The 21,466-nt window shown below is 59.5% G+C and overlaps 1 protein-coding gene across 1 annotated transcript in view; it reads right to left on the bottom strand.

The window, feature by feature from the left end:
- The window catches only part of VWC2 (von Willebrand factor C domain containing 2), a 101,888-nt gene extending 81,158 nt beyond the window's left edge, over positions 1 to 20,730 (bottom strand). The window contains exons 1-2 of the mRNA XM_017337642.4: positions 19,284 to 20,730; positions 17,433 to 18,227 (exon numbers count right to left, since the gene is read on the bottom strand). Coding sequence (XP_017193131.2) covers positions 17,433 to 18,128 — 696 coding nt within the window. The 5' untranslated portion in view covers positions 18,129 to 18,227; positions 19,284 to 20,730. The remainder of the gene's footprint in view (positions 1 to 17,432; positions 18,228 to 19,283) is intronic.
- Between the last annotated feature and the right edge of the window lie 736 nt (positions 20,731 to 21,466).

Here is a 21,466-nt window from a genome sequence, read left to right as displayed (position 1 = left end):
AATCCCCAGAAAGAACAGACACAGATCCAAGTAAGGCACAGACGCCAAGGCAGTGACTTTAAAGAAAGGCCCGGTGGAGGGTGAGGAGTGTGCGGAAATGGGTCAGGTGAACATACAATCTGTGGTCGGAAGGGAGAAACCAGGGCTGGTTTTGAGCCTTCTACAGATGCCATGCACATTAATTTTTTAAAGTTTATGCATTTATTATTACTTATTTAGAAGGCAGAAAATACACACACATATACAGAGGGGGGAGAGAGAGAGAGAGAGAGAAAGAGAGATGGACCATCCACTATATCACTCCCCCAATTACCCACAACAGTCGGGGAAGGGCCAGGCTGAACCCAAGAGCTAGGAATTCCATCTGAGTCTCCCACATAGGTGGCAAGGACTCACGTACTTGAGCCATCACCTGCTGCCTCCCAGAATGCACACTGGCAGGAAGCTGCATCAGAAGCAAAGGTGGGACCCAAGCCAGACTCGTGTACGGGATGCAGGCGCCCACGGAGTGGCTCACTTCCCTGCTCCACAACGCCTGCCCCTGCCACGCCACATTCTGTGTAGGTTCTCTCTGCACCACCTGTCAGTGTCCTCCTTAACAGCTAAGAATTTATGCTGAATGACCAAGGAGTCACGCCTTCTTACCCAGCTGACAAACTCTTTTTAAAACCCCACTACAAAGTGTACAAGAGGTCAACACAGCCATCTTGCAAACTGGGAAATGCATCCTGCAGATCAGAGACTCCATGCAAGAACCCGAGGAGCAGGCTCCCCAGGTCACATAACCAGCGCATCCGTCCTTCCACTGAGAGCCGCACAAGCTTCCCACGCTATTGCGGAAGCTGGTCTTCTCAAGGAGAGCTATCAAGAAACACACGGCACCCACCTCAAAGGCTTGGTCTGCTGAGGGAAATCAGAGAAGCCAACCCAGCAGCAGGACATGCCAGCTGACAGCCTCAAAGGCAAAACTGCCATTGTTGGTGGAAATGACAGGGCAGCGAGCAAACTGGAAGACGGTTAAGCAAGGCAGGAAGATGGGGAAGGCGGAAAAGACAGAAGGGCTGGGGTGGGCATTGAGCTGAGGGGTGAGCATGACTGCCTCCCATGTCAGAGGGCCTGGGTCCAGTGGCCAGGTCTGGGTCCTGATCTGCCCAGGTCTGCGTGAGCAGCAAGCAGGAGCCGGGAGCCTGATGAGCAGCAGATAAGACTCGAACAACTGGGTCACTGCCACCCATGTGGGAGACCTGGCTTTTGTTCCTGGCTTCTGGCTTTGCCGCCCCCTTCCATCCCCCATCCCTCCCCTCCCCACCACTGTTTGTAATGTGAGATATGAACCAGTGGATTGGAGTTTTCTCTCTATATATAGCTCTCTGCTTGTCAAATAGTGAACACCTGTAAAAGGGGAGGGCAAGGTAAGCAAGAGGATGAAGGGTTGAGACAGATGTCAATGTCGCTGTACATTCTAAGTGCTGGGCGGCCATAGTGAAGAAGGGCAAGAGCAGACTAGCCTTGGGAGGCCGAGAGCGCACACACTGGGACTGCTCCTGTACACATGGGGATGTGGGGTAAGGTGACAGATGCCCTGTGCCCATGGCCCCTGCACCGCAGGGCAGGATCAATGTGGACCTACTGAATACATGACAACCCCTTCACACCCATCAGGCCCAGGAAGAGGTAGTTCTCTGGCTTCCACCCCCAGCACCCATCCTTACCCAGCTGCGAGCTCACTCACTACATTACAGGGATCAAAAGCAGTGTGGCTTCAAATCCACACACGGTGTACACATGGGTAAGTGACTTGGCACGGCTGGATCTCAGTGTCCTCACCTGTGCCCTGGGAACTGGGACAGCAGCCCGTGCACAGCACTGTAGTGCGGATGAAATGACCGGAAGCACACAAAACTGGATAAATGCGGTTGTTGGAGTCATGAAGATGGAACTCACAAGTACCAGTATTTAGAATATGCAAGAATTCCAGGAAATCAATTGTGAATTATTTTTTAACTGAAAGGAAAAAAAAAAACGAGCAAAGTATATTCAATGACAATTTGCAAAAGAGAAAACAGACATGGTCCATTAATAGGCTCCTATGAAGAATGTTCCCTCTCAGGAAAGCGAGAATCAAGGGAGGTCGTGTTTTCTATGTGCGGCTGAAGGGGGCGCAGGGTGACATCAAGCCTGGGCAGAGGAGGGAGGGCCAGCGCAGTTCTCACGCTTGCTGAGACGCAGATGGGACGACGGCCGTGGATGCTGGCACACAGGAGGTCGTGGCAAGAGGACCAGGAGCAGGGACATCTTTGCGACTTCTCTTCTTGCCTTCAGTCTTGCGCGGGAGGAGGCATTCAGGTGGACTCTGCAGTCAGCCCCTCAGACCTGCCCTCCTTGGGGGTCGGAGCCCCCAGAGCAGAAGGCCCCGCCATCTCCCTCAGGATGCTCGGGGTCTTGTGGGGAAGGTGGGCTCCACGGTGTGCAGACAGCAGGGGCACAGATACCCCCAGCTCCGGGACGCTGGCCCCTGGCTCTGTCACTTCTCAGCTGGCTGCACACTCAGAAGAGAAAGGACAGGGTACTATTTACATGCCTTGACTGACAACCTAAAATCCTCTCTGTTTTCTAACACAGGAAAGGTAGGAACAGCTGTCTGTAAATAAGTGAATGGAGACATAGCCTGCTAACCGGGTGGAACAGCAGACAGCACTGCAGAGTGATGAGTGAGTCTGCGGGCTCACAGCCAAACCTCACACACAAAGAGAAACAGGTAAGTGACAAAGAACACACGTGGCATGGTGTTATTTGCATAAACGCCACCTTCAAGGATTTCTGTAGCAGTGGGCACAGGCTCAGGAGGCCAATGAGGAAGCGCGCCGAGCGCTAGGGACTAACCTCATGCAATGGCGACGTCCGAGGAGGAAGGAGGGAGGGCAGTGCTGGGTGCACCCTTTCATCTGGGTAAGTTAGCGAATCAGCGCCCAGTGTGACAGGGTCATAGCACCGAGGGGCCCTACGCTGTGCCCCATGCCATTCGGTCACATTTGATGAGTTTTAAATACTTACATACTGTAGATACCCATTCTGATGCAGAACTCACGCCACAGCAAAGGCCATTCAGTAGCTGCCTAAAATATGCCGCCCCCACTCCCACTCATTGCCCCGACGTGTGAGCGTCAGATCGAGGGTCCCCGGTCAGGGTTTCTGTGCGGGGCACACTGGAGGCATGAAGAACGCGATCTCCGCTTGACACTCCCTGGAGGGTCGGTCAGCACCCACCACAGAGGACCAGACACCAGTGTGCTCTGAGATCTGGAGAGCCGGGCAGGGGTTGGCAGGCAGGCCACAGGCCCCCAACCCCCAACCTGCGTGTGGCCCTGGGAACACTGCCCCTGGCTGAGTGCGTGCGGAGTGGCAGGAAGCATTGCACACGCCTTTCTGTCCTTGAACCACAGGAGGCTCCCACGGGCGCTCCTCCAGCCTCCCCACAGGAGGCACTGGGCTGGCTACAGCCTTGGCAGAGTCAGGGCGTCTCCATGCTCCCCGGCAAAAGCCACGGTCCAGGAAGGGCAATGGAAGTGCAGGCAGGGCCACGTCCCCATCAGCATCAGCACAGGGAAAACTGCAGTTCTATGGGGACGGTCCTCAGGGTCCTTGTACAACACGGGGCAGGGAGGGGGGCATCCGGGAGACCCAGCGGGCACGGCCCTGCCAGTCCTGGTGCCTGGAGCACACAGGTGCAATCATGGCGTCCAGTTCAGATCGGAGGCCGTGGTGGGGTAGAGCACCAGACTCCCCACCCAGGCCCACTTCTGCCCCTCCCTGACCCTGGAGCTTGCGCCTCAGTCTTCTTATCTGGGGAATGGGGGTGGTCAAGTGGCACTTGCCAAATGCTCAGAGCACTGTGTGGCTCTACCATTGCGAGTGGGCTGATGCACTTGTCTCAACGTGGCTTCCATACAAAGGTCCCCTCACCTGTCTCTCACCCCGTCTCTCTCCCGGGACCCGCCAGCCTGCCTAACCGTGAGCCAAGTTACTGTCTGCTATTGTTGCTCTCAGTTCTGCTCTGGCTGGAGTTCTGCCTGGCAAGAGCCAAAGCTGAGGATCAGCCACGGCGCAAGAAGGAAGAGGTGCCTGCAGGAAGTCATCCCAAGAAAAGGGGACATTTGGAAAGACGGACTGAGGGCAAGGGGTCAAATGCCATGACCCGGCTTAGGTCAACTTGTGACTGGTGCACGTGTGACAGAAGCATCCCTCTAGGTCAGGGGGCATTGGGAGCCCCATGCTGGTACCCACTCCCCAGCGGGAGTCCAGGAGGTATCTGGGAGCCCCTTGTCACAGCAGGGAGCCCCTCGTCACAGCTGGGAGCCCCTCGTCCCTCCTCACAGCAGGGAGCCCCTCGTCACAGCTGGGGGCCCCTCGTCACAGCTGGGAGCCCCTCGTCAGAGCTGGGAGCCCCTCGTCAGAGCTGGGAGCCCCTCGTCAGAGCTGGGAGCCCCTCGTCAGAGCTGGGAGCCCCTCGTCCCTCCTCACAGCTGGGAGCCCCTCGTCAGAGCTGGGGGCCCCTCGTCACAGCTGGGGGCCCCTCGTCCCTCCTCACAGCTGGGAGCCCCTCGTCACAGCTGGGGGCCCCTCGTCACAGCTGGGAGCCCCTCGTCAGAGCTGGGAGCCCCTCGTCAGAGCTGGGAGCCCCTCGTCACAGCTGGGAGCCCCTCGTCACAGGAGTGACCCTGACGATCAGATGCTCAAATGGCAGAGGCACTGTCAGGTGGGGTCACGGGTACCACGCATCCCTCTTGGGTACAGAACACAGCAGTGGGCCCTGGGGGGTTTGGCACAGAGAGGAGAGACCCTGAGATCAGCGGCTGTGATGAGAGCCACACTGGGTCCCATCACGGGGCCCAGGTAAGAAACAGGCATGCCACCGTCATGAGGCTACTGTGGGTCCCTCCCAGCTCTGCACAGGAGCCATGCTTGGAACAGAGTAAGGAGGGAGATGCGTCTCGGGAGAACTCCTAAGATGCCAAGCTGTCGCCCAAATGTGACCAGAAGCGCGCAATCCCCATAGACTGGGGCGCCCCAAAGAGGCTGAGAACCTGGAACTGAAACATGAGTTTTGAGCCATCACAGGTCGTGGGCAGACACAGAGCTAGAGGAGCGTCTTTAACTGAAAACACGCTGCCTCCACGTTTGCACATCGGCGTTTCCTGGCCTAGCTCGCTCTACCTGTGCTCCTGATCACAGCTCAGATGAAGAAGGAGGAGTCAGAGGCACAACCTGCAGGTGGCCTCCCTGGCCTGTCACTGTCACAGCCTCGTCACCAGGTGGCGAAAGTGTCCTTCCTAGCTGCCCACCGCATCAACCTTTGTGGCAGGAAACGCAGCCTGTGGAGTTGCAGCCTTACCCTCACATAAACAAAGTCCCGTGCCCACCCGAACCCGGCACTCCAGGCTGGGGAAACGCAGAGCCATGCCTTCTCACTCTCCTGTCCTGAATGCCACAGGCGCGGTGAGCTGCCAGGCCAGGGCAGCCGCTGAGCCCAGGCCACGCGCACCACGGCCCAGAGAAGTGCTTCCTCCATGCGTGTCAGGCCCTGGACCGAGGGCTCTGTCCGCCCCTGATTACCTACAGAAACCGGGAAGGTGACGTGTGCAGGGCGCCCCCTTCCTTGCGATAATCACCGGGCATGACGGCCCTTCCTGCCCTTCTCCGTGTTTCTTACTGGAACCTGCCTCATGGAAGCGCCTGAGTCAGCGACAGCCCCGCGCTCCAGCAGACGGGACCAGCAGTAGCCCTGGCAGCCACTGCAGAACTCAGCCCGCCAGAGGCCCCGGGGACGGGCAGGTGCCTGCCCCATCTGATGTCCCTTTCTCTGTCGGGGTCTGCACAGACCCCACGCTCCCTCCTGTGCGACAAGGCGGCACCAAGGTGAGCCAGCGCTGATCCAGCGCAGGCAGCCGCAGAGTGAGCGACACAGAGCCCTGGCCGCCCCGCCCTTCTGCGAAGAACATTCTTTGCAGTTCTCATTGGCTTTCTGCTCTCTGTCAGAGCGGGAATTTGTGTGCAAAGGGACTTAATTCAGAACTGTCCCAGACACTGTCACTTCCCGGTGTCAGGAAGAAAGCAGCCCAAGGGCCCACGGGGAAGAGCAGACATGAAGGACAGCACAGGCATCGCTGGGATGCTGGAGCCAGCCTTGGCCACTCCCAGCTAATTCCCGGGTCATCTGGGGGTGAGTGCCGGCCCTGTGTGCACACACCTATTTGGTGCAAAGAGCTGGATGGCCAGGCCTGGCAACACTGTGGAATCTGCGGGAACAGACTCACCCCCACCACCTGCACATTCCAGCCAACTGCAACAGAGCGTTCAGGAGGCAGAAGCAGGAGGAGCTGGGGCCAGGGGTGCAGGAGGCCAGACCAAGGGCCCCTCCGTGGGCACAGGGGGGCTCTGGTCTCCCACCTGGGGAATGGAGATGACGAGGAACTGCTTTGAAGGGTAACCTGCACACCCACACATTCCTAAACTAAGCTCTGGCAGAAGTGATGTGACCTCATACCGGCACCACCTACTGGGTCCAGCTGGGGAGAGAGAAGGCCTCTGACAAGTTTCATCAAAAGTGGAAACTTTCCTTACAACAGCTCAAAGATCAATGCCCTTTTGTTTCCGAATTAAAGGATTGCAGCTGAGAAATTCTCGGGAGAAAGAGGAGGGCTTAGTTTCACTGAATTCGGTGTAAATGATGGAAATCAGACGCCTACCAAAGGACAGGCCCCTAAAGGCGCGTCCCTGGGGGATGAGAGACTCACATGTGCTGTGTGAGAGGCCCCGTGAGAACAGTGGGCTGGGCACAGCGGCAAGCGGGCAAATGTGGTGGCCCCGGGCCCTGCACCTACAGGTGCAGCACTCCCTCTGGGCAGTGAGGCTGCTCCTGACCCGGGGTGCGCCCCTCTGCCCAGGGCTGTCCTGGCTCCCACAGCAGGGCTCACCCCAGCTACAGAATGCCACACACGCGCCTGTCTGGAGCCCCTCTGATGTCAGTCACGGTGCCATTCACGTCCCTTCCGTGTTACCACCCAGCATGTGCCGGGCCACCATGGGTCGCACAGCTGGCGTCTGGAGCCCCTTCAAAGTGTTCTGAGAGCCCAGCACGTGGTGGAATCTGCTTGCAGCTGAGGACGGCTCCTTCCGTGGGGCTCAGGGCCCACCATCCGTCACTCACACCTGCAGCTGCAAGGAAGCTGACGGCTGACCCTCAGCCATGCCTGTCATCCCTTGCTCTCACCCAGAAGCAAGGCAGGCTTGCTTTCTTGGCCCCTGCATGCAGAAGGCAGCGTCTTGTCAGAACCCCTCCTCCTTCTCAAGCAACCACCCTTATACCTCTGCAGGTGCGGCCCAGCCACAGCACAGCAGCTGGGAGCGAAGGCGCCGAGAGCACTCCCGCCTGGCGACGAGGGGACGTCAGCAGCCTCCCGACCACCTGCTACAGCCAAGGGCATCTGAGCACTGGCCTGGCTCCTGCATCCACGGAGCGCCGGTGTCAGCAGACAGCAGGCACAGCCCCTGACGCACCAAAGCAACTGCTAAGTAACGTGCGATCTTCCCTACACTAATGTGACAGCATTTGCTTCAAGCTTCCTCACACACATACTGAGATACCTTTTTACAAAGCACCAGAATTCAAAAGCAAATTATAAATAAAAAACTTTCTTCTGGGGCCGGCATTGTGGCGTAGCAGGTAAAGCTGCCACCTGCGATGCCAGCATCCCATATGCGCACAGGTTCCAGAGCCAGCTTCCTGCTAATGGCCTGAGAAAAACAGAAGATGGCCTGAATGTTTGGGTTCCTGCCACCCCAGCGGGAGACCTGGATGAAGCTCCTGGCTCCTGGCTTTAGCCTGGCTCAGCATGCACAATTGTGGCCATCTGGGAAGTGAACCAGCAGACGGATTTCTCTCCCTCTCTCTCTCTCTCTTTTGTGTGTGTGGGTGGTTGTCTGTCTGTCTATGTGTGTCTCCTCTCTAATTCTGCCTTTCAAATAAATAAATCCTGAAAACAGAAACTGGTTTTCAAGCTAAACAGGCAGATTATATAAGCAAGCACTGTGCGGCGACACAAGGACAGCAAAGGTCCCGTGGGTGTGGCTGAAGCAAGGCGCTCCTCACGCCGCAGGGCCCCGAGCCCAGGCATGTCCAGCGCCTTCTGGGCAGCCTGCTTCTCCCTTCAGGTCAGGCAGGAAAACTGGAGCACAGTGGCCCTGGGATGGGCAGCCCTGGGCAGCAGCAGGGACCTGCGTCGACCTCGGTTGAACGCTGAGCTGGCCCTTGGTACCTTTTCCCCAAGATCGTCAGACGTTTTATTTAAGGGCCTCTCTGTTTAGTACACAGTTGCCCACTCAAGCCTCACTGCAGGACAAATCAATGCCCACAAGGCACAGGCACACCTGCTGCCTCCCCAGGGACTCCTCACCAACCCCCAGGGACACACAGCACAAGGCCTGCAGCCAGGTTTCCACCTCACACTTCCAGGCTGGTGCTGCGGGCAGTCCTGCCCTGATGCATCACATCCTCTGGTTGTGCTGGGTAACCCCTGCCCCATGCTGCGCTGGGTAGCACCTCTCTCTCTGCTTTCCTCCAGTGCTGCTTGCTCCTGTCACAGGAAGCTCCCTCCAGCACAGCTGGTGCTGTGCCCCACGCAGCAGCCTCTCTCTGTGGCCACCCTTTGGCCCTGGCTGCTCTGCGTCTCGCAGCGATGTGGCTGGGGCGGACACATTCCCATTTCTCTTTCCTTAGGGTCACTGTGTTCCTGGGTGTGTGCCCGCATACACTGCCCCTTTGCCAGGCAGGCTCTCTGGAGGGTAATGAGGTCGATCTGGGTCGGATTCCTGCTACCTGGGATGCTGGACCTGTCCCATGTCCCAGCCTGGCCCCAGTAGCATCACAGGTCCCAGCGCCCGGGAGCCACAGGTGCTCCCCGACTGCGGCCTCCTCAGGGGGGCTCTGCTGTCCGGGTTTTCACGGCCACCTGCAGAGCTCACTGCTCTTAGTCCCTCACCACCTTGGCGGTGCTGTCAAAGAGAGCTGCTCCACATGATATTCAATGTTTCCCCGATTTTGCAAATGTGGGTTTTCAGGCCAGCTTCCGTATCTCCAGCAAAGGAATGGTCTGCTCCCACGTACAGCCACATCACTTCTGTGACAGGAAGCACAGAACACGGCATTCCACGCCCATCCCTGTGCTTTCCCACAGGCCCAGGGCCAGCGGCCAATCCTGACACCTCTCCTCTCCGCAGCTTCGAAGGCAGCCGTGTCCTGGCCGCACCCCAGTGCTCGACAGAAATAGAACGGCAGTGAGAGCCGGCTGCCAGGACCTCGGCCCTGGAGCAGGATTCCAGCCACGGGGACGCGGACGGCACCCTTCGCTCCAGCCCACAGCAGTGACGTCTGAGACGATCGCTGCTCCTTGCCCTAAGGCGTCTGCCCAGGACTCCCACGTCACTCAGAAATCAGTCCCAGTCAGAAAGTCTGTTATTAATCAAGAGCAAGCGAGTGGCTCCCGACTGCACACCTCAGAGCCCCGCCATCTGTCGGGGGACCCACTGGATCCATGGGATGGCGCCCACCGTCTGGCAAACAGCATTCAAGGTACTGAGAACAAACAAAGGCAGGAATGAGGCTTCTGCTGGAACGTTCTAGATTTGCAGATAGCATCTGAGTAACGAGAGCTTTGCAGGAAAACTCAGCCTGTGAGCCACCCCGTGACGGCCAGAGCGCCTGCAGTCTGTCCTGCCGCAGGTCTTGCCAGGCACGGAGTGCAGGGTGCACCACCTCCTGCCAGGGCACTGGTGGCAGCACTTAACGTCCACGCTCAGTGTCCGCAACGTCCACAGCAGCTCAAGGAGCAGGGGAGGGAGGATTCTGCTGGAGTGGGCCCAGGGGACAGTTCTGGTGGAATGCACACATGGAGAGGACATGGGGAGGAGTTAGGTAGATATTGGGTGCAGGTGTTCCAGCTGCACTCGAGGCAGCTCACTATCCCCGCCTGCCTGAGAGACGTGCAGGGTACCACCCGCTCATACCACGGCCAACAGCGAGGGGGCAGGGTGTGAGAGTGTGGCTGGGGTCCCCAAGCTGGCTCTGGACACCACTGGCCTGGGTTTTCCAAGGTGACACTGCATCACATTTTGTGTCTACAGGCCCGTGGTCAGTCACAGGCCCACTGGGTGCAGGTTGGTTGACTGGGAGCAGGTGCCCACAAAGGGCCGCCCTGCTCAGCTCCAGCACAGCTGCCACCCAGGATGCGTCCCACAGTCACAGACATCAGCAAGCTGGGTATTTATGGAAACCTCTCACTTGTTAAATAGTCACACCGGTCAAATAAGTGCCTTGCACACTGACAGCTGGGCAGAACTCCACCTTGGGCTTGATCTGGCTGCCCCGTGGGGGTCAGGCCATCACTGCATCCTGTCCACCTGGCCATGGCCATGCTCCAGCCCCCCGACCACTGCTACATTCCTGCCTGGCCCTTGATCATGACCACCCCCGACCATCACCCTGGCCCTGCCCCGATCCGCACCGTGGGCCTGCCCAAATCCAGAGAACCAGTGTTGTGTCTACTTCACCAAGATCCAATTGTGGCCACTGGACTCTTCCTCTGTGTTCTCTGTCCGTCATAATACTCCCCTGTCCACTACAATCTTCCCCAGTGTCCACTGTCCACCAGAACTCTCCACTGCATCCACTGCTCTCTGGGCCCCTGCTCTGTGTCCACTATCCACTGGGACCTTCCCCTGCACCCAATATCTACCTAAATCCTCCCCATGTCCTCTCCATGTGTGCATTCCACCAGAACTGTCCCCTGGGTCCACTCCAGCAGAATCCTCCCTCCCCTCTGGCCACTCATTAGAACTCTCCCCTTCATCCACCGTCTACAGAAATTCTCCCGTGGCCACTGCCAGTGGAAGCATCCCATGTCCTCTGTACACCTGAGTCCCCTCCCTGAGTCTGCTCTGCCAGAATCCTCGCCCATGTCCACTGTCCACCGGAACACACCCCTGTGACCGCTGTCCAGTGTCCACCAGAACCCTCCAGGGTCCAGCTGGAGTCTTCCTGCTCGCCTTCTAGAACAGCTGGGTTCGCTGCTTTTATTCTCACTGCAACTCAGTGCTTCATGCTTTGCAGAACACAGACATGAACGGTGACCTGGATGACCATTTATGGGACACACATGTGCACCATGCTGCCCACGCCTGAGTACATTGTCCTTTCTGCAGACAACTGAAATTCTCTCCACCACACCCAAAACGCCAGCCCTGCTGTCCCAGGGCTGGGAGAACTCAACCGCAGTCAGGCCTACCGGGACCCCAATCCTGGTGCACCCCTTTACTAGCCCTGGGCCACTAAGCCTCTGCACTTTTTTGCACTTTAGATTTCTTTACTTTAGGATAAAGACTATAGCACCAACTCATCAGTCCACTGCAGACATTACCAAGAGAAAGGTAATATTCTGAAAATATAGGCAATACATATATGCATCGGCTCCCTTCTAGCTGTGAGAAAATGCTAAATGTCAGAATGCTGAGTCCAGCACTCTTACACATCAAATACTGGGGACCGGGGCACGCACATGAGCAACAGTTAAACGTGTGAGGCTCCCACCGAGGCAGAGACACATCTGAAAGTCTGCATGCGTTCCTCTCCCACTTCTCAAATTATTACTGTTTAGATGACTTCCGACAAAGGCAGGGCCTGAGAAGTCCAGGCCTGTGAAATCATACTCAGAAGCAAAACAAAGCCAGAGGCAGCCCCAGTACAGGCCTTGGACTGATAAACAGGAAGCAGCATGGACCCACTTCCCTGGAGAGGACAGGCACCAGCAGCACTGCCTCCTGCCGGAACAGCAGCCACAGAACGGAACCCTGTGAGACGGAAAGGGCGTATGATCCCGTCTGTCTCTTTACCAGCGCCTTCCCTCCTTGCAATAGAGACCTGCTTAGATGGAGGTCTGGACTCCACGGCCTCGTCAGAGTCTTCTTCCATTGACGGAAGTCTAGAAATGAGATTTTGTGCCGAGGTAACCGGCAGTCAGACACGGAGGCGGGGCAGGTGGGCTGGTCTAACCCAGCGGGCCATCACCTCCCTCCTTCGGTTGTTTTTAGGCGCTGGAGGACAGCATCGCAAACAGCACTCATCAATAATTCATTTCTTCTTTCTCTGTAAAGAAATACACTATTGCCAGCTCCTGATGTCGTGACAAGCAGTGCTGATGCGCGGAGCTGACCCCATCCCTAGCCAAAGCGACTGGAGCTCTGGCTGCCCTGTACCAAGTTATTTCACAGAGCGGTGTGCAATCCGCTGGGGTCCACAGACAGCAAAACCAGTCTGCAAATCCTCCACAAGCCCCCTTCCCACAATGGGGACCAGGATTCCAAGGATGGGAGCACAACTTATTAATCAATTTCAAACTCGATTTGTTTCTGAACTGGATAGTGGGCAGCAGGAGTGAATTTAAACTGCTCAGCAGCCCCCTGATCACCTTTCATTACCTATGATACAAGGACTCAAGGAAGACAAGAACTAGAGGGCGTCCAGAACGGAGCACAGGGCACAGAATGGTCAAGGTAGGCCCCCTAGGGGTGTGCACCTGGAATTTAGCTCAACACCACTCAATGCCTTTGTGAACACACATTCTTCCAAACTTTTGATGCACCCCCCCCTCCCACCAGAGTACTGCTCCCATCTCCCTGGGCCCCATTCTCCAAGGTCAACTCTGGCCCTTGACACCCTGTGTTATAGCCTGAACTTGGGGACTCCCCGAATTCACACATCAGAGCGCTAACTCCCAATACCCCAGAATGGGACTGCATTTGCAGCCGGGTCTTTGAAGAGGGGGTTACGTTAGAATGCAGTCACTAAGGATCCCAATCTAGCAGGACGTCTATCTTTAGCAGCCAAGGACATCTGGACACAGACGTGTGCAGAGCCCTGACCACATGCAGGCCCAGGGCGAGGGCAGCATGGACCAGCTGAGGGGAGGAGCCTCAGCTGGAGCTCCCCACCGCAGAGATATCATGCCCTTGGACTCCCAACCCCCAGGCCTGTGAGACAATCCATGGCCACTGCATGAGCCACGAGGTCTGTGGCATGTGTCACGGCAGCCTCAGCCGACAAATGCACCCTAGGAAGCTGCAAACAGATGAAAACACCACCCGTTAGTTCAAAAGATGCGAACCACAGGCCAGCTTCCTCATCCAGTTAGATGCAGGCTCGGAGTGGGAGAACAAGACATTTGGTATAATTTAAGAGTCAGCGGAGTAAATTCTACTACTAACTGCATTTGTATTTGGATGTGCAAATTAAGTTACAACCATCCCTGCAGGAATGAGGCTATTACTGTCATTATTAGTAACAGCTTAGTGGCATTTTGTTGCATCAGCAAGGCCTTCTACCAAGCCCTACTGGAGACCAGCGAGGCTGTGAGGACTGGGAGTCTTGCCGGGGTGAGGGAGAGATGGGTCTGGAGCAGAGAACTGGGCAGAGAAGGTGGCAGGAAATCCGTGCCCGAGCGAGGGAGCTGGCAGAAGCCGCTCTCCCAGAGCCAGGAGCACTGCACAGCCCCGTCTCAGGCAGGCTTTGGGCTTTATCTTCTGCTCCATCAGACACCCACAGGAGGACCCAGCCAACGTCGGTAGTAATTTCCTCTCTCGACAGAGAACAGGCTAGGGAAGAGCTGTGTGTCTCCAGGGACGGAGGCGCAGACACAATCTCACTGTCGCCTGCTCCCTTGGTAAGGTACACACTATTCCAAGCGTGACCCTGTTGCATTACAATCTCCATCTGAATTCAGACACAAAATGCTTTCCTGTTTCATTTTCTCTGCTGTGTGCTATGCAAACTACAGACTGCAGTTTTCTCTCTGAAACCCAGGGCTCCCAGAGCAGACCTGAATGACTGCCGTGCCTTGCTTCTGCACCACCACCAATCTCCATTCCTGCACCCCAGAAACCCCAAGCACTCACAGCTCATCCTATACCCTTCTACATTCATCCCTTCAACACACACACAGCGCTGTGCCATCTGCACATCACAGGAACCCAAGACTGACGCTGCAGGACCTAGCTCAGGAAAATGCCTAGCAGCTTTCTGGACAGCCACAGAAACGAGCAAACATAAAACGCGGTTCACAGCTGACGGCAGCACGCATGCATCCTAGCATCAGGTAATGCCCATGTGGAAGCCAAGAACCAGATGCCATTTGAAGATGGGAGAGTCACTCCATCATTTTACTGGTATTTTAATTCTTCCCAAGATGTCCCTCTTTCTGCTCCTCCTTCTGTTGGAATCACTGCTGATCGTGGGTTTGAAGACGCACTCTGTACTGACCACCAGTTTCTGCAAGCAGGAGTCACACACGCTCTCTCCCTCACAGGCTTGCAGCACTTAAGGTGAGGTACTAAACCCAGACGTGTGAATTCTTCCCTGTACTCGCGATCCCAGGTGGATGAAGGCCGGGCCGGGAAGTGGGCAGTTCTAAGAAATGACAGTGGACCTAGGAACCTTGCAAGCAGCTCCTGTCACTCGCAGAAACCCAACTGCTGATCTCTGATCCAGCAAAAGTTCAATTATTTCACAACCCCAAACCACTAAGGAAAACACTTTTGGGGCCTGTCCCTGTGACCCAGTCCCTGGCCCAAATGGAAGCTCCCCTCCTCTGGGCACCCCTGCTGTCATGTCCTGTGCACCTTCCTGGAGAGGCATCCTGGGACTTCCCAGTAGATGACACACTCCGAAGGCAGGGTTCCATCCCCCTGTGCTTGCCTGTTCCATGTGGGATTCCCACGGAGGTTCTTTCTCCTAAGGGCTGCTGGCAGACTGTCCAGTGAACCAATACGTCCCTGGAGCGCCCCCTGCCTGTGAGACTGAGCAACAATGCGTGCCTGGAGCGCCCCCTGCCTGTGAGATTGAACAACAATGTGCCTGGAGTGCCCCCTGCCTGTGAGATTGAACAACAATACACGCCTGGAGCAACCCCTGCCTGTGAGATTGAACAACAATGTGCCTGGAGCGCCCCCTGCCTGTGAGATTAAGAAACTGCATCCCTGGAGCGCCCCCTGCCTGTGAGATTGAACAACAATACACGCCTGGAGCGCCCCCTGCCTGTGAGATTGAACAACAATACACGCCTGGAGCGCCCCCTGCCTGTGAGATTAAGAAACTGCATCCCTGGAGTGCCCCCTGCCTGTGAGATTGAACAACAATACATGCCTGGAGCACCCCTGCCTGTGAGATTGAACAACAATGAGTGCCTGGAGCACAACCTGCCTGTGAGATTGAACAACAATGAGTGCCTGGAGCACAACCTGCCTGTGAGATTGAACAACAATACATGCCTGGAGCACCCCTGCCTGTGAGATTGAACAACAATGTGCCTGGAGCACCCCTGCCTGTGAGATTGAACAACAATGTGCCTGGAGCATCCCTGCCTGTGAGATTGAACAACAATGAGTGCCTGGAGCACCCCTGCCTGTGAGATTGAACAACAATGTGCCTGGAGCACCCCTGCCTGTGAGATTGAACAACAATGTGCCTGGAGCACCCCTGCCTGTGAGATTGAACAACAATGTGCCTGGAGCACCCCCTGCCTGTGAGATTAAGAAACTGCATCCCTGGAGCGCCCCCTGCCTGTGAGACTGAACAAGGTGCCTGGAGCGCCCCCTGCCTGTGAGATTGAACAACAATGTGTCTGGGGCACCTCCTGCCTGTGAGATTGAACAACAATGTGTCTGGGGCACCCCCTGCCTGTGAGATTGAACAACAAGGTGCCTGGAGCGCCCCCTGCCTGTGAGATTGAACAACAATGTTCCTGGAGCACCCCCTGCCTGTGAGACTAAGAAACTGCATCCCTGGAGCGCCCCCTGCCTGTGAGACTGAACAACAAGGTGCCTGGAGCGCCCCCTGCCTGTGAGACTGAACAACAATGTGTCTGGGGCACCTCCTTCCTGTGAACCTAAGAAACAACGTGTTCCTGGAGGGCCCCTGCCTGAGACCATGAAAGGACGCATGCCTAAAGCCCCCCTGCCCCAGGAGACAATGAAGCAGTGCATGCCTGCCTGCAGCACCCCCTGCCTGTGAGGCAAAACAATGCGTGCCTGCAGCACCCCCTGCCTGAGAGGCAAAACAATGCATTCTTGGAGTGTCCCCTGCCTCAGGAGACAATGAAACAATGGGTGCCTGGAGCACCCCCTGCCTGTGAGATAGTGAAACGACTCGTGCCCCCCTCCTTCCTGTCCCAGGACATAAATGCTCTGGACAGCTGCTCTTTCCCTACAGAAGCCCAGAGGGACACGTAACTGGCCCATGGCAAAGCCAGGAATGGACACCCAGGTTTCCTGACTCAAATCCCCAGCTCTCCCCACACTGTGCACATAATCTACACATCTTTCCCTCCTGGGCTCACACATGTGGAACCCCGGGCTCTGCACCTCCCTGGGGTACATCTCAGAGCACCCTATTGTCCTGGGCCCTGGCATGGTTGGGGGCTGCAGGCTCCAGGACGCCCTCTGCAGGTCAGAGTCCAGGCAAGCCTCAGGTCAGCCGGCTGTGAGCACCCACGTGTGGTCCCTGAACAGCTGAGCAGAGGTTTTCTCCTCACTCCCGCGCTTGCGTGCTGGACGGCTCTGCCCTGCGCACCTGCGCCCCACCGGGCCTGGGCTCCTGTTCACATGGCTCCGGTTCACATGGTCAGGGCTGAAAGCAGGAGGTGGGGAGTGGAGCTCCGTGCTCTGACTCATGCATCTGCTTCCCAGGAACCGCCTGGCCTTCAGCACGTGGTGTAACCGCTTCGTGCGCCGCGTACTAGTCTGCGTAATGGAGACGGCTGACCCACCTCCCTCTGGCACGGTGCGAGCTGTCACTAAGGGCACGCACGTGGCAAGCACAGCCTGGAGCCCGCCCGCCTGTGGCTGCTGCTGCTGCCATTCTGACACAATTCTCCACCGTCAACCCGACTGCTCGGCTGGGCCGCCCACCATGTTGGCACCCACGGAGCCGACGTTTTTCCTCTCGGCTTTCAGAACCGTCGCACGATGCCCTGAACGCACAACACAGGCACACGGCTTACTGGTAGGGCCGGTGTCCCCTTCCTCACCAAACGGCAAGGTGAACGGCCGTGTTTGCACACCGCAGGCGGCACTCACCGGCAGCACCTCCAAAGAGCGGTGAATTAACAGCCCAAGTGCAGCCAATGGCCGGTGCCGCGCTCAGGAAAACCGGGAGCGGCGGGCCCGCAAAGAGCCGGCTCAGTGGAGGGCCGAGGGTCTCCGCAAGCGGAGGACGAGGGCGCCCTAGACGGCCGGGAGCACGACGCCCTCTACCCCAAGAACCCTTGGACCCCGGGCGGCTCCACCCCTTCCCGGAAGCGGGGTACGCGCTGCAGGCGCCAGCCTCTTACCACGAACTCGGCCAAAGTCTGGTAGGTCTTGCCCCGGAACTCGCAGTAGCTCTTCCTCTCCTTGCACTGTGGGCAGCACTGGCTCGTGTCGACGTGGATGCAGCGCGGGTGCAGCCGCGGGCACTCTGGCTGCGCGCACAGCGGCCCCTCCTCGGTGCAGAGGCACGGGCAGGCCGACGGGCCCGGCGCGAACTTCTCTCCGATGGCGTACACGAAGCCGCTCTCGTCCACGCATCCCTTGCCGCGGTAGTCCGGGTACGCGTACTCCTCGGGAGGCTCCGGCGTGGGCGCCAGGTCTGGGCTGGTGGCGTCCTGGGCGGCCGCGGCCAAGGGCTCCCCCTGCGGGGTGTCCCCGCGGGGCCGCACCTGCAGGTCCCCGGCCTTGGCGCCCCCGCCCTGGGCGGCCCAGGCCTGCTTCTGCCTGCTCCACGCCTCCCGGCCCGAGAGCCCGCGGCTGCTCTTGCTCCGCCAGTCCCGGCCGCTGCTGCCTTCGTCCCTCGCGGCGCGCCCGAGCTCGCTCACCCGCCCCGGGCCGTCCCGAGACGCGTGCTCGCGCTTCTCCTGGCCCGGCTGCTCCGGCGCCCGGGCCAGCTTCTCCAGCGGGATGCTCGGGCTACACAGAACCACCATCAGGCAGCAGGTGACCAGCAGGGAGCTGGAGAGAGCGCCAACTGCCATCGCAGTGGAGCTGGGCATCCCCTACCACGTCCCGGCGGGCGGGCGGGGAGCGCGGCCGATGGGCGAGTCGCATTCACAGCCCGCGGGCGCGCCGCCGCCAGCCGGGAGCCGCCGTCCCTGCGGAGAGAACAGCAGCACAACTGAGCCCCGCGGCCCGCGCGCCCCGGCCCGCCGCGGCCCCCTCCCGGCCCGGCGCCGCCGGGCTCCCGCACCGCTGGGCTCCGGGGGCGGAGGCGGGGGCGGCCCGCCCGGAGTAGGCGCGCAGCCGGGGGCCTCGGCCATCCCGCATTTGGAGGAATGCGCTGGGAGCGACGTCCAGGGAGAAGCCTGGGCGGCGGAGCGTTCCCCCGGAGTGGCGGCTGGCCCTGGGGAGGGCCGGGCGCGGAGGGCGGGCCCGCGCCCCCGCGGAGCCCGCCCGGGAGCCACCCCGTGCGGGCACCCCCGCCCCGGTCCCGGCCGCCTTTCCCAGGGGTTAGCCAGTGCAGGGTTCCGCAGCGGAGTTGGAGACGGACGGACGTGCAGGGAGAGCGAAGTTCGCGCCTACCCTGGGGGTTTGTGCAGGGAAAGGGAGGGGACCCCGGGACTCCCGTCGTGGGCACAACTTCGCTAACGCCTTGGTCCCGGGAGACATGCCCCTTCCCCACTCCCCACGCCTGCGGCGCCTCCGCGGCAGTCGGAGTCTGGGATTCCCCAGGCTTCGGCTTCTCCGCCCCCTGCGCCCCCGGGTGGCCCCCGGTGGCGGACGCAGCGCTCAGTCGAGGCAGGGCTTCTACCGAGGAGGGGTCGTGGCGCTGGAGCACCGAGGGGTGCGCGCGGAGAGGCCCGGACTCGAGGAAGCGGGCGGGCGGTGGGCCCCTCTTTCTCCCCAGATCCCCGCCAGCCTCTCTGGATCCCAAAGTTTTTTCCGCCCAAAGGGGCCGAGAGGACCTCAGGCACCGCGAGGCGCGGGCCACCCAGCCTGTCCCCGCCTCGAGGCCCCAACATCGCCCTCCTGCTGCGCCCTCCCCTGCACCCCCTCCATTTGGACCCGGGTCCTGTCCTCCCTCTGCTCGCTGGCCGCAGCCCGGCAGACCTTAAACTTGGGCCGGGGAACGGGGTCCCCTCGCGAGCAGCTGGGCGGCGCACCCTCTCCATGCACCCTCACCCCTGCGGACGGGCGCGCAGCCTACATACATGAGCGCGGGGCGCCGGCCGGACGCCAGACTCGCGGCGGGCGCGGCCCCGGGGCGCTGGCGCCCATCCTCCAGTGGCCGGGGACCCGCGCGCGGCGGACGGCGGGCAGCGCAGCCCCACCTGCGCGCTCCGCCCGGCGCGCGCTCCGGGCTAGGGCGTCTCCGGGCGCTCGCTCCTCACGCGTCCAGCGGCGGGTGGTCGCGGCCCCAGCTCGCGTCAGTGGCCGCGCTGCCCTGCGCAGCTCATCCCAGGGTCTGCGGCCCCGCGTCTCGGCCACGAAGTGCGCCCTGGGGAGCGCCCGGGCCCCGCCTCGCTCCTCTCCGCGGGTCTCGGGGAGCTTTCCAGGCCAGGCGGCCGCGGCGCGTCGGACGGAGAACAGATACCCGGAGCGCGGCCGGCGGGCGAATGGCACAGGCCGGCGTGGAGCCAGCGCGCCGCCTCCCGCCTCCTCCTGCCGCAGCCGCCTCCCGCGCGCTGGGCGCCCCGCGCGTTCCTCGGCTGCCCCCGTTCGGCCGCGGAGCCGCGGCGGCCGTGCTGGCCCGGGGCGGAGGGACCTCGCGGGCGCCCGAGCCACCTGGCAGGGGCGCGCGCGGCCGCCCCAGCCCCGCCTGCCGCCGTCCTCCCGGCTCCTCACCCGGCCTCCGCCGGACCTTGCATACTGGCCTTTTCCAGGTTTTTTCTCCCCCCTTTAATTTCTTCCTCCCTGATTGGCCCCCTCGGGCTTTGCTCTCTGGGGACAGACAGGTTCGTTTTGCCGCTGTCCGGAAATCTAAACCAAATGGTGCTGGGTTTGAGATTCGGGGGCCGCGTGAGCTGCGCAGACGCTTGGGGGCTTTTGCCCGTTTCGGTCGGGAAAGCTGGAGGTGAGGGCGCGCGGCGCGAGGAACTCAGAGACACACAGACGGCGCGGCCGCGTCCTTCCCTTCCCCTCCCTCCTGCTCTCTCCCACCACAGGCGTCTGCGATTCGCTTTGATGGAAGGCCGCGCCGTCCAGCGGGAGCCCCCGCTTGCATCTTGACCCAGGAATGGCTTCTTTCCTCGGACACAGGGAGAAACGTCCACTGTCTCCGTACCAGTGAGCCCTGAAATGGGATTCTCATCTTTGAACCCCTGGAAACGCGCGGGTGTGGGACCCACAGTCCAACCTTGGGTGGGGGCTCTACTGAGGGCGGGGGTCCACTCGCTGCCACCGGCCCTCGCCCCCTTTAGGAAACCAGGGTCAGGTGCAGAGCTCCTGGGAAAAGCGAGGCAGCAGATCACCCGGCCAGCTGGGGCGTGGACGGTCCCATGGCCTGATGCCTTGAGCCTTGTGCCTTTGCTCCCTCCTCTCTCCCTGCTGTCACGCCTAGGAAAGAGCCAGGCCACTCTGGCCCGTGGGCTGATGGCAGCCCGGCCATCAGCTGCCCAGTGCTTTCCTGCTTCTGGTCATACGTGCTGCCTCTGCTGCAGATGCCACATAGTCCCAAGGCCCCGGAAGGCACCTGGGGGTCAGGGTGGCTGCGCACACACGCTGGCCACTGGACGCTCAGCGGGGTCTTGTGACCAGTCAGGCACTGTTATGGGATCTGGGCAGCTTGGCTGGGGTTACTTTTTCTCTTTTGCTGTTTGTTTTACTGACTACTTCCATCCTGGTCATTAACTACCCTGCTTGCACTGTTTTACTCACAAGCAGTCACAGGATTGCTGTGGAGCAGCCCCAGACAGATGTGACTAAGGATAGTCACAGCATCCTGTGTGAAAGGCCCTCTTTCTAGCTGGGAAATTGGCTGGGGTCTCATCAAGGGAATCCTGGTGTCCTGCGGTCCATCCCACCTCCGTCACAAGTCCCCAGAGCCAAGGACCAGCCTCCTGGTCCCAGTGCAGGGCCCTGCATCTCAGCTCCCTACGTCTGCAAGAAAAGGCCTGACCAAACTGGGGTTATGGTTCGTTATGCAACCAAGTGTCCCCAGTGTGCTCCTCTGTCAGGTACTCCCAGAGATGGCGAGAGGCGGGAGAGAGGACAGCATGGTCAGGGTGTCTGTCCTGAGCACAGGAGAGCAGCACCGCACCAGTGAGGCTTCTAGAAAATGCAGCACACTCTGCAGGCCTTGGGGTGATTCACAGATTCTTTACTGTCAGTGCAGTAGTGCTGCCTCCGCCCTCCCTCTCCTCCCTCTCCTGGCCTTCAAGTTGCAGAGCACTCT

This window comes from Oryctolagus cuniculus, chromosome 16, assembly GCF_051225735.1.
Source record: "Oryctolagus cuniculus isolate XC-2025 breed Fujian yellow rabbit chromosome 16, ASM5122573v1, whole genome shotgun sequence".
Taxonomy (NCBI): Eukaryota; Metazoa; Chordata; class Mammalia; order Lagomorpha; family Leporidae; genus Oryctolagus; species Oryctolagus cuniculus.
Note: the sequence above shows the minus strand (reverse complement) of the source record. Positions and strands in the feature narration are given on the sequence as shown.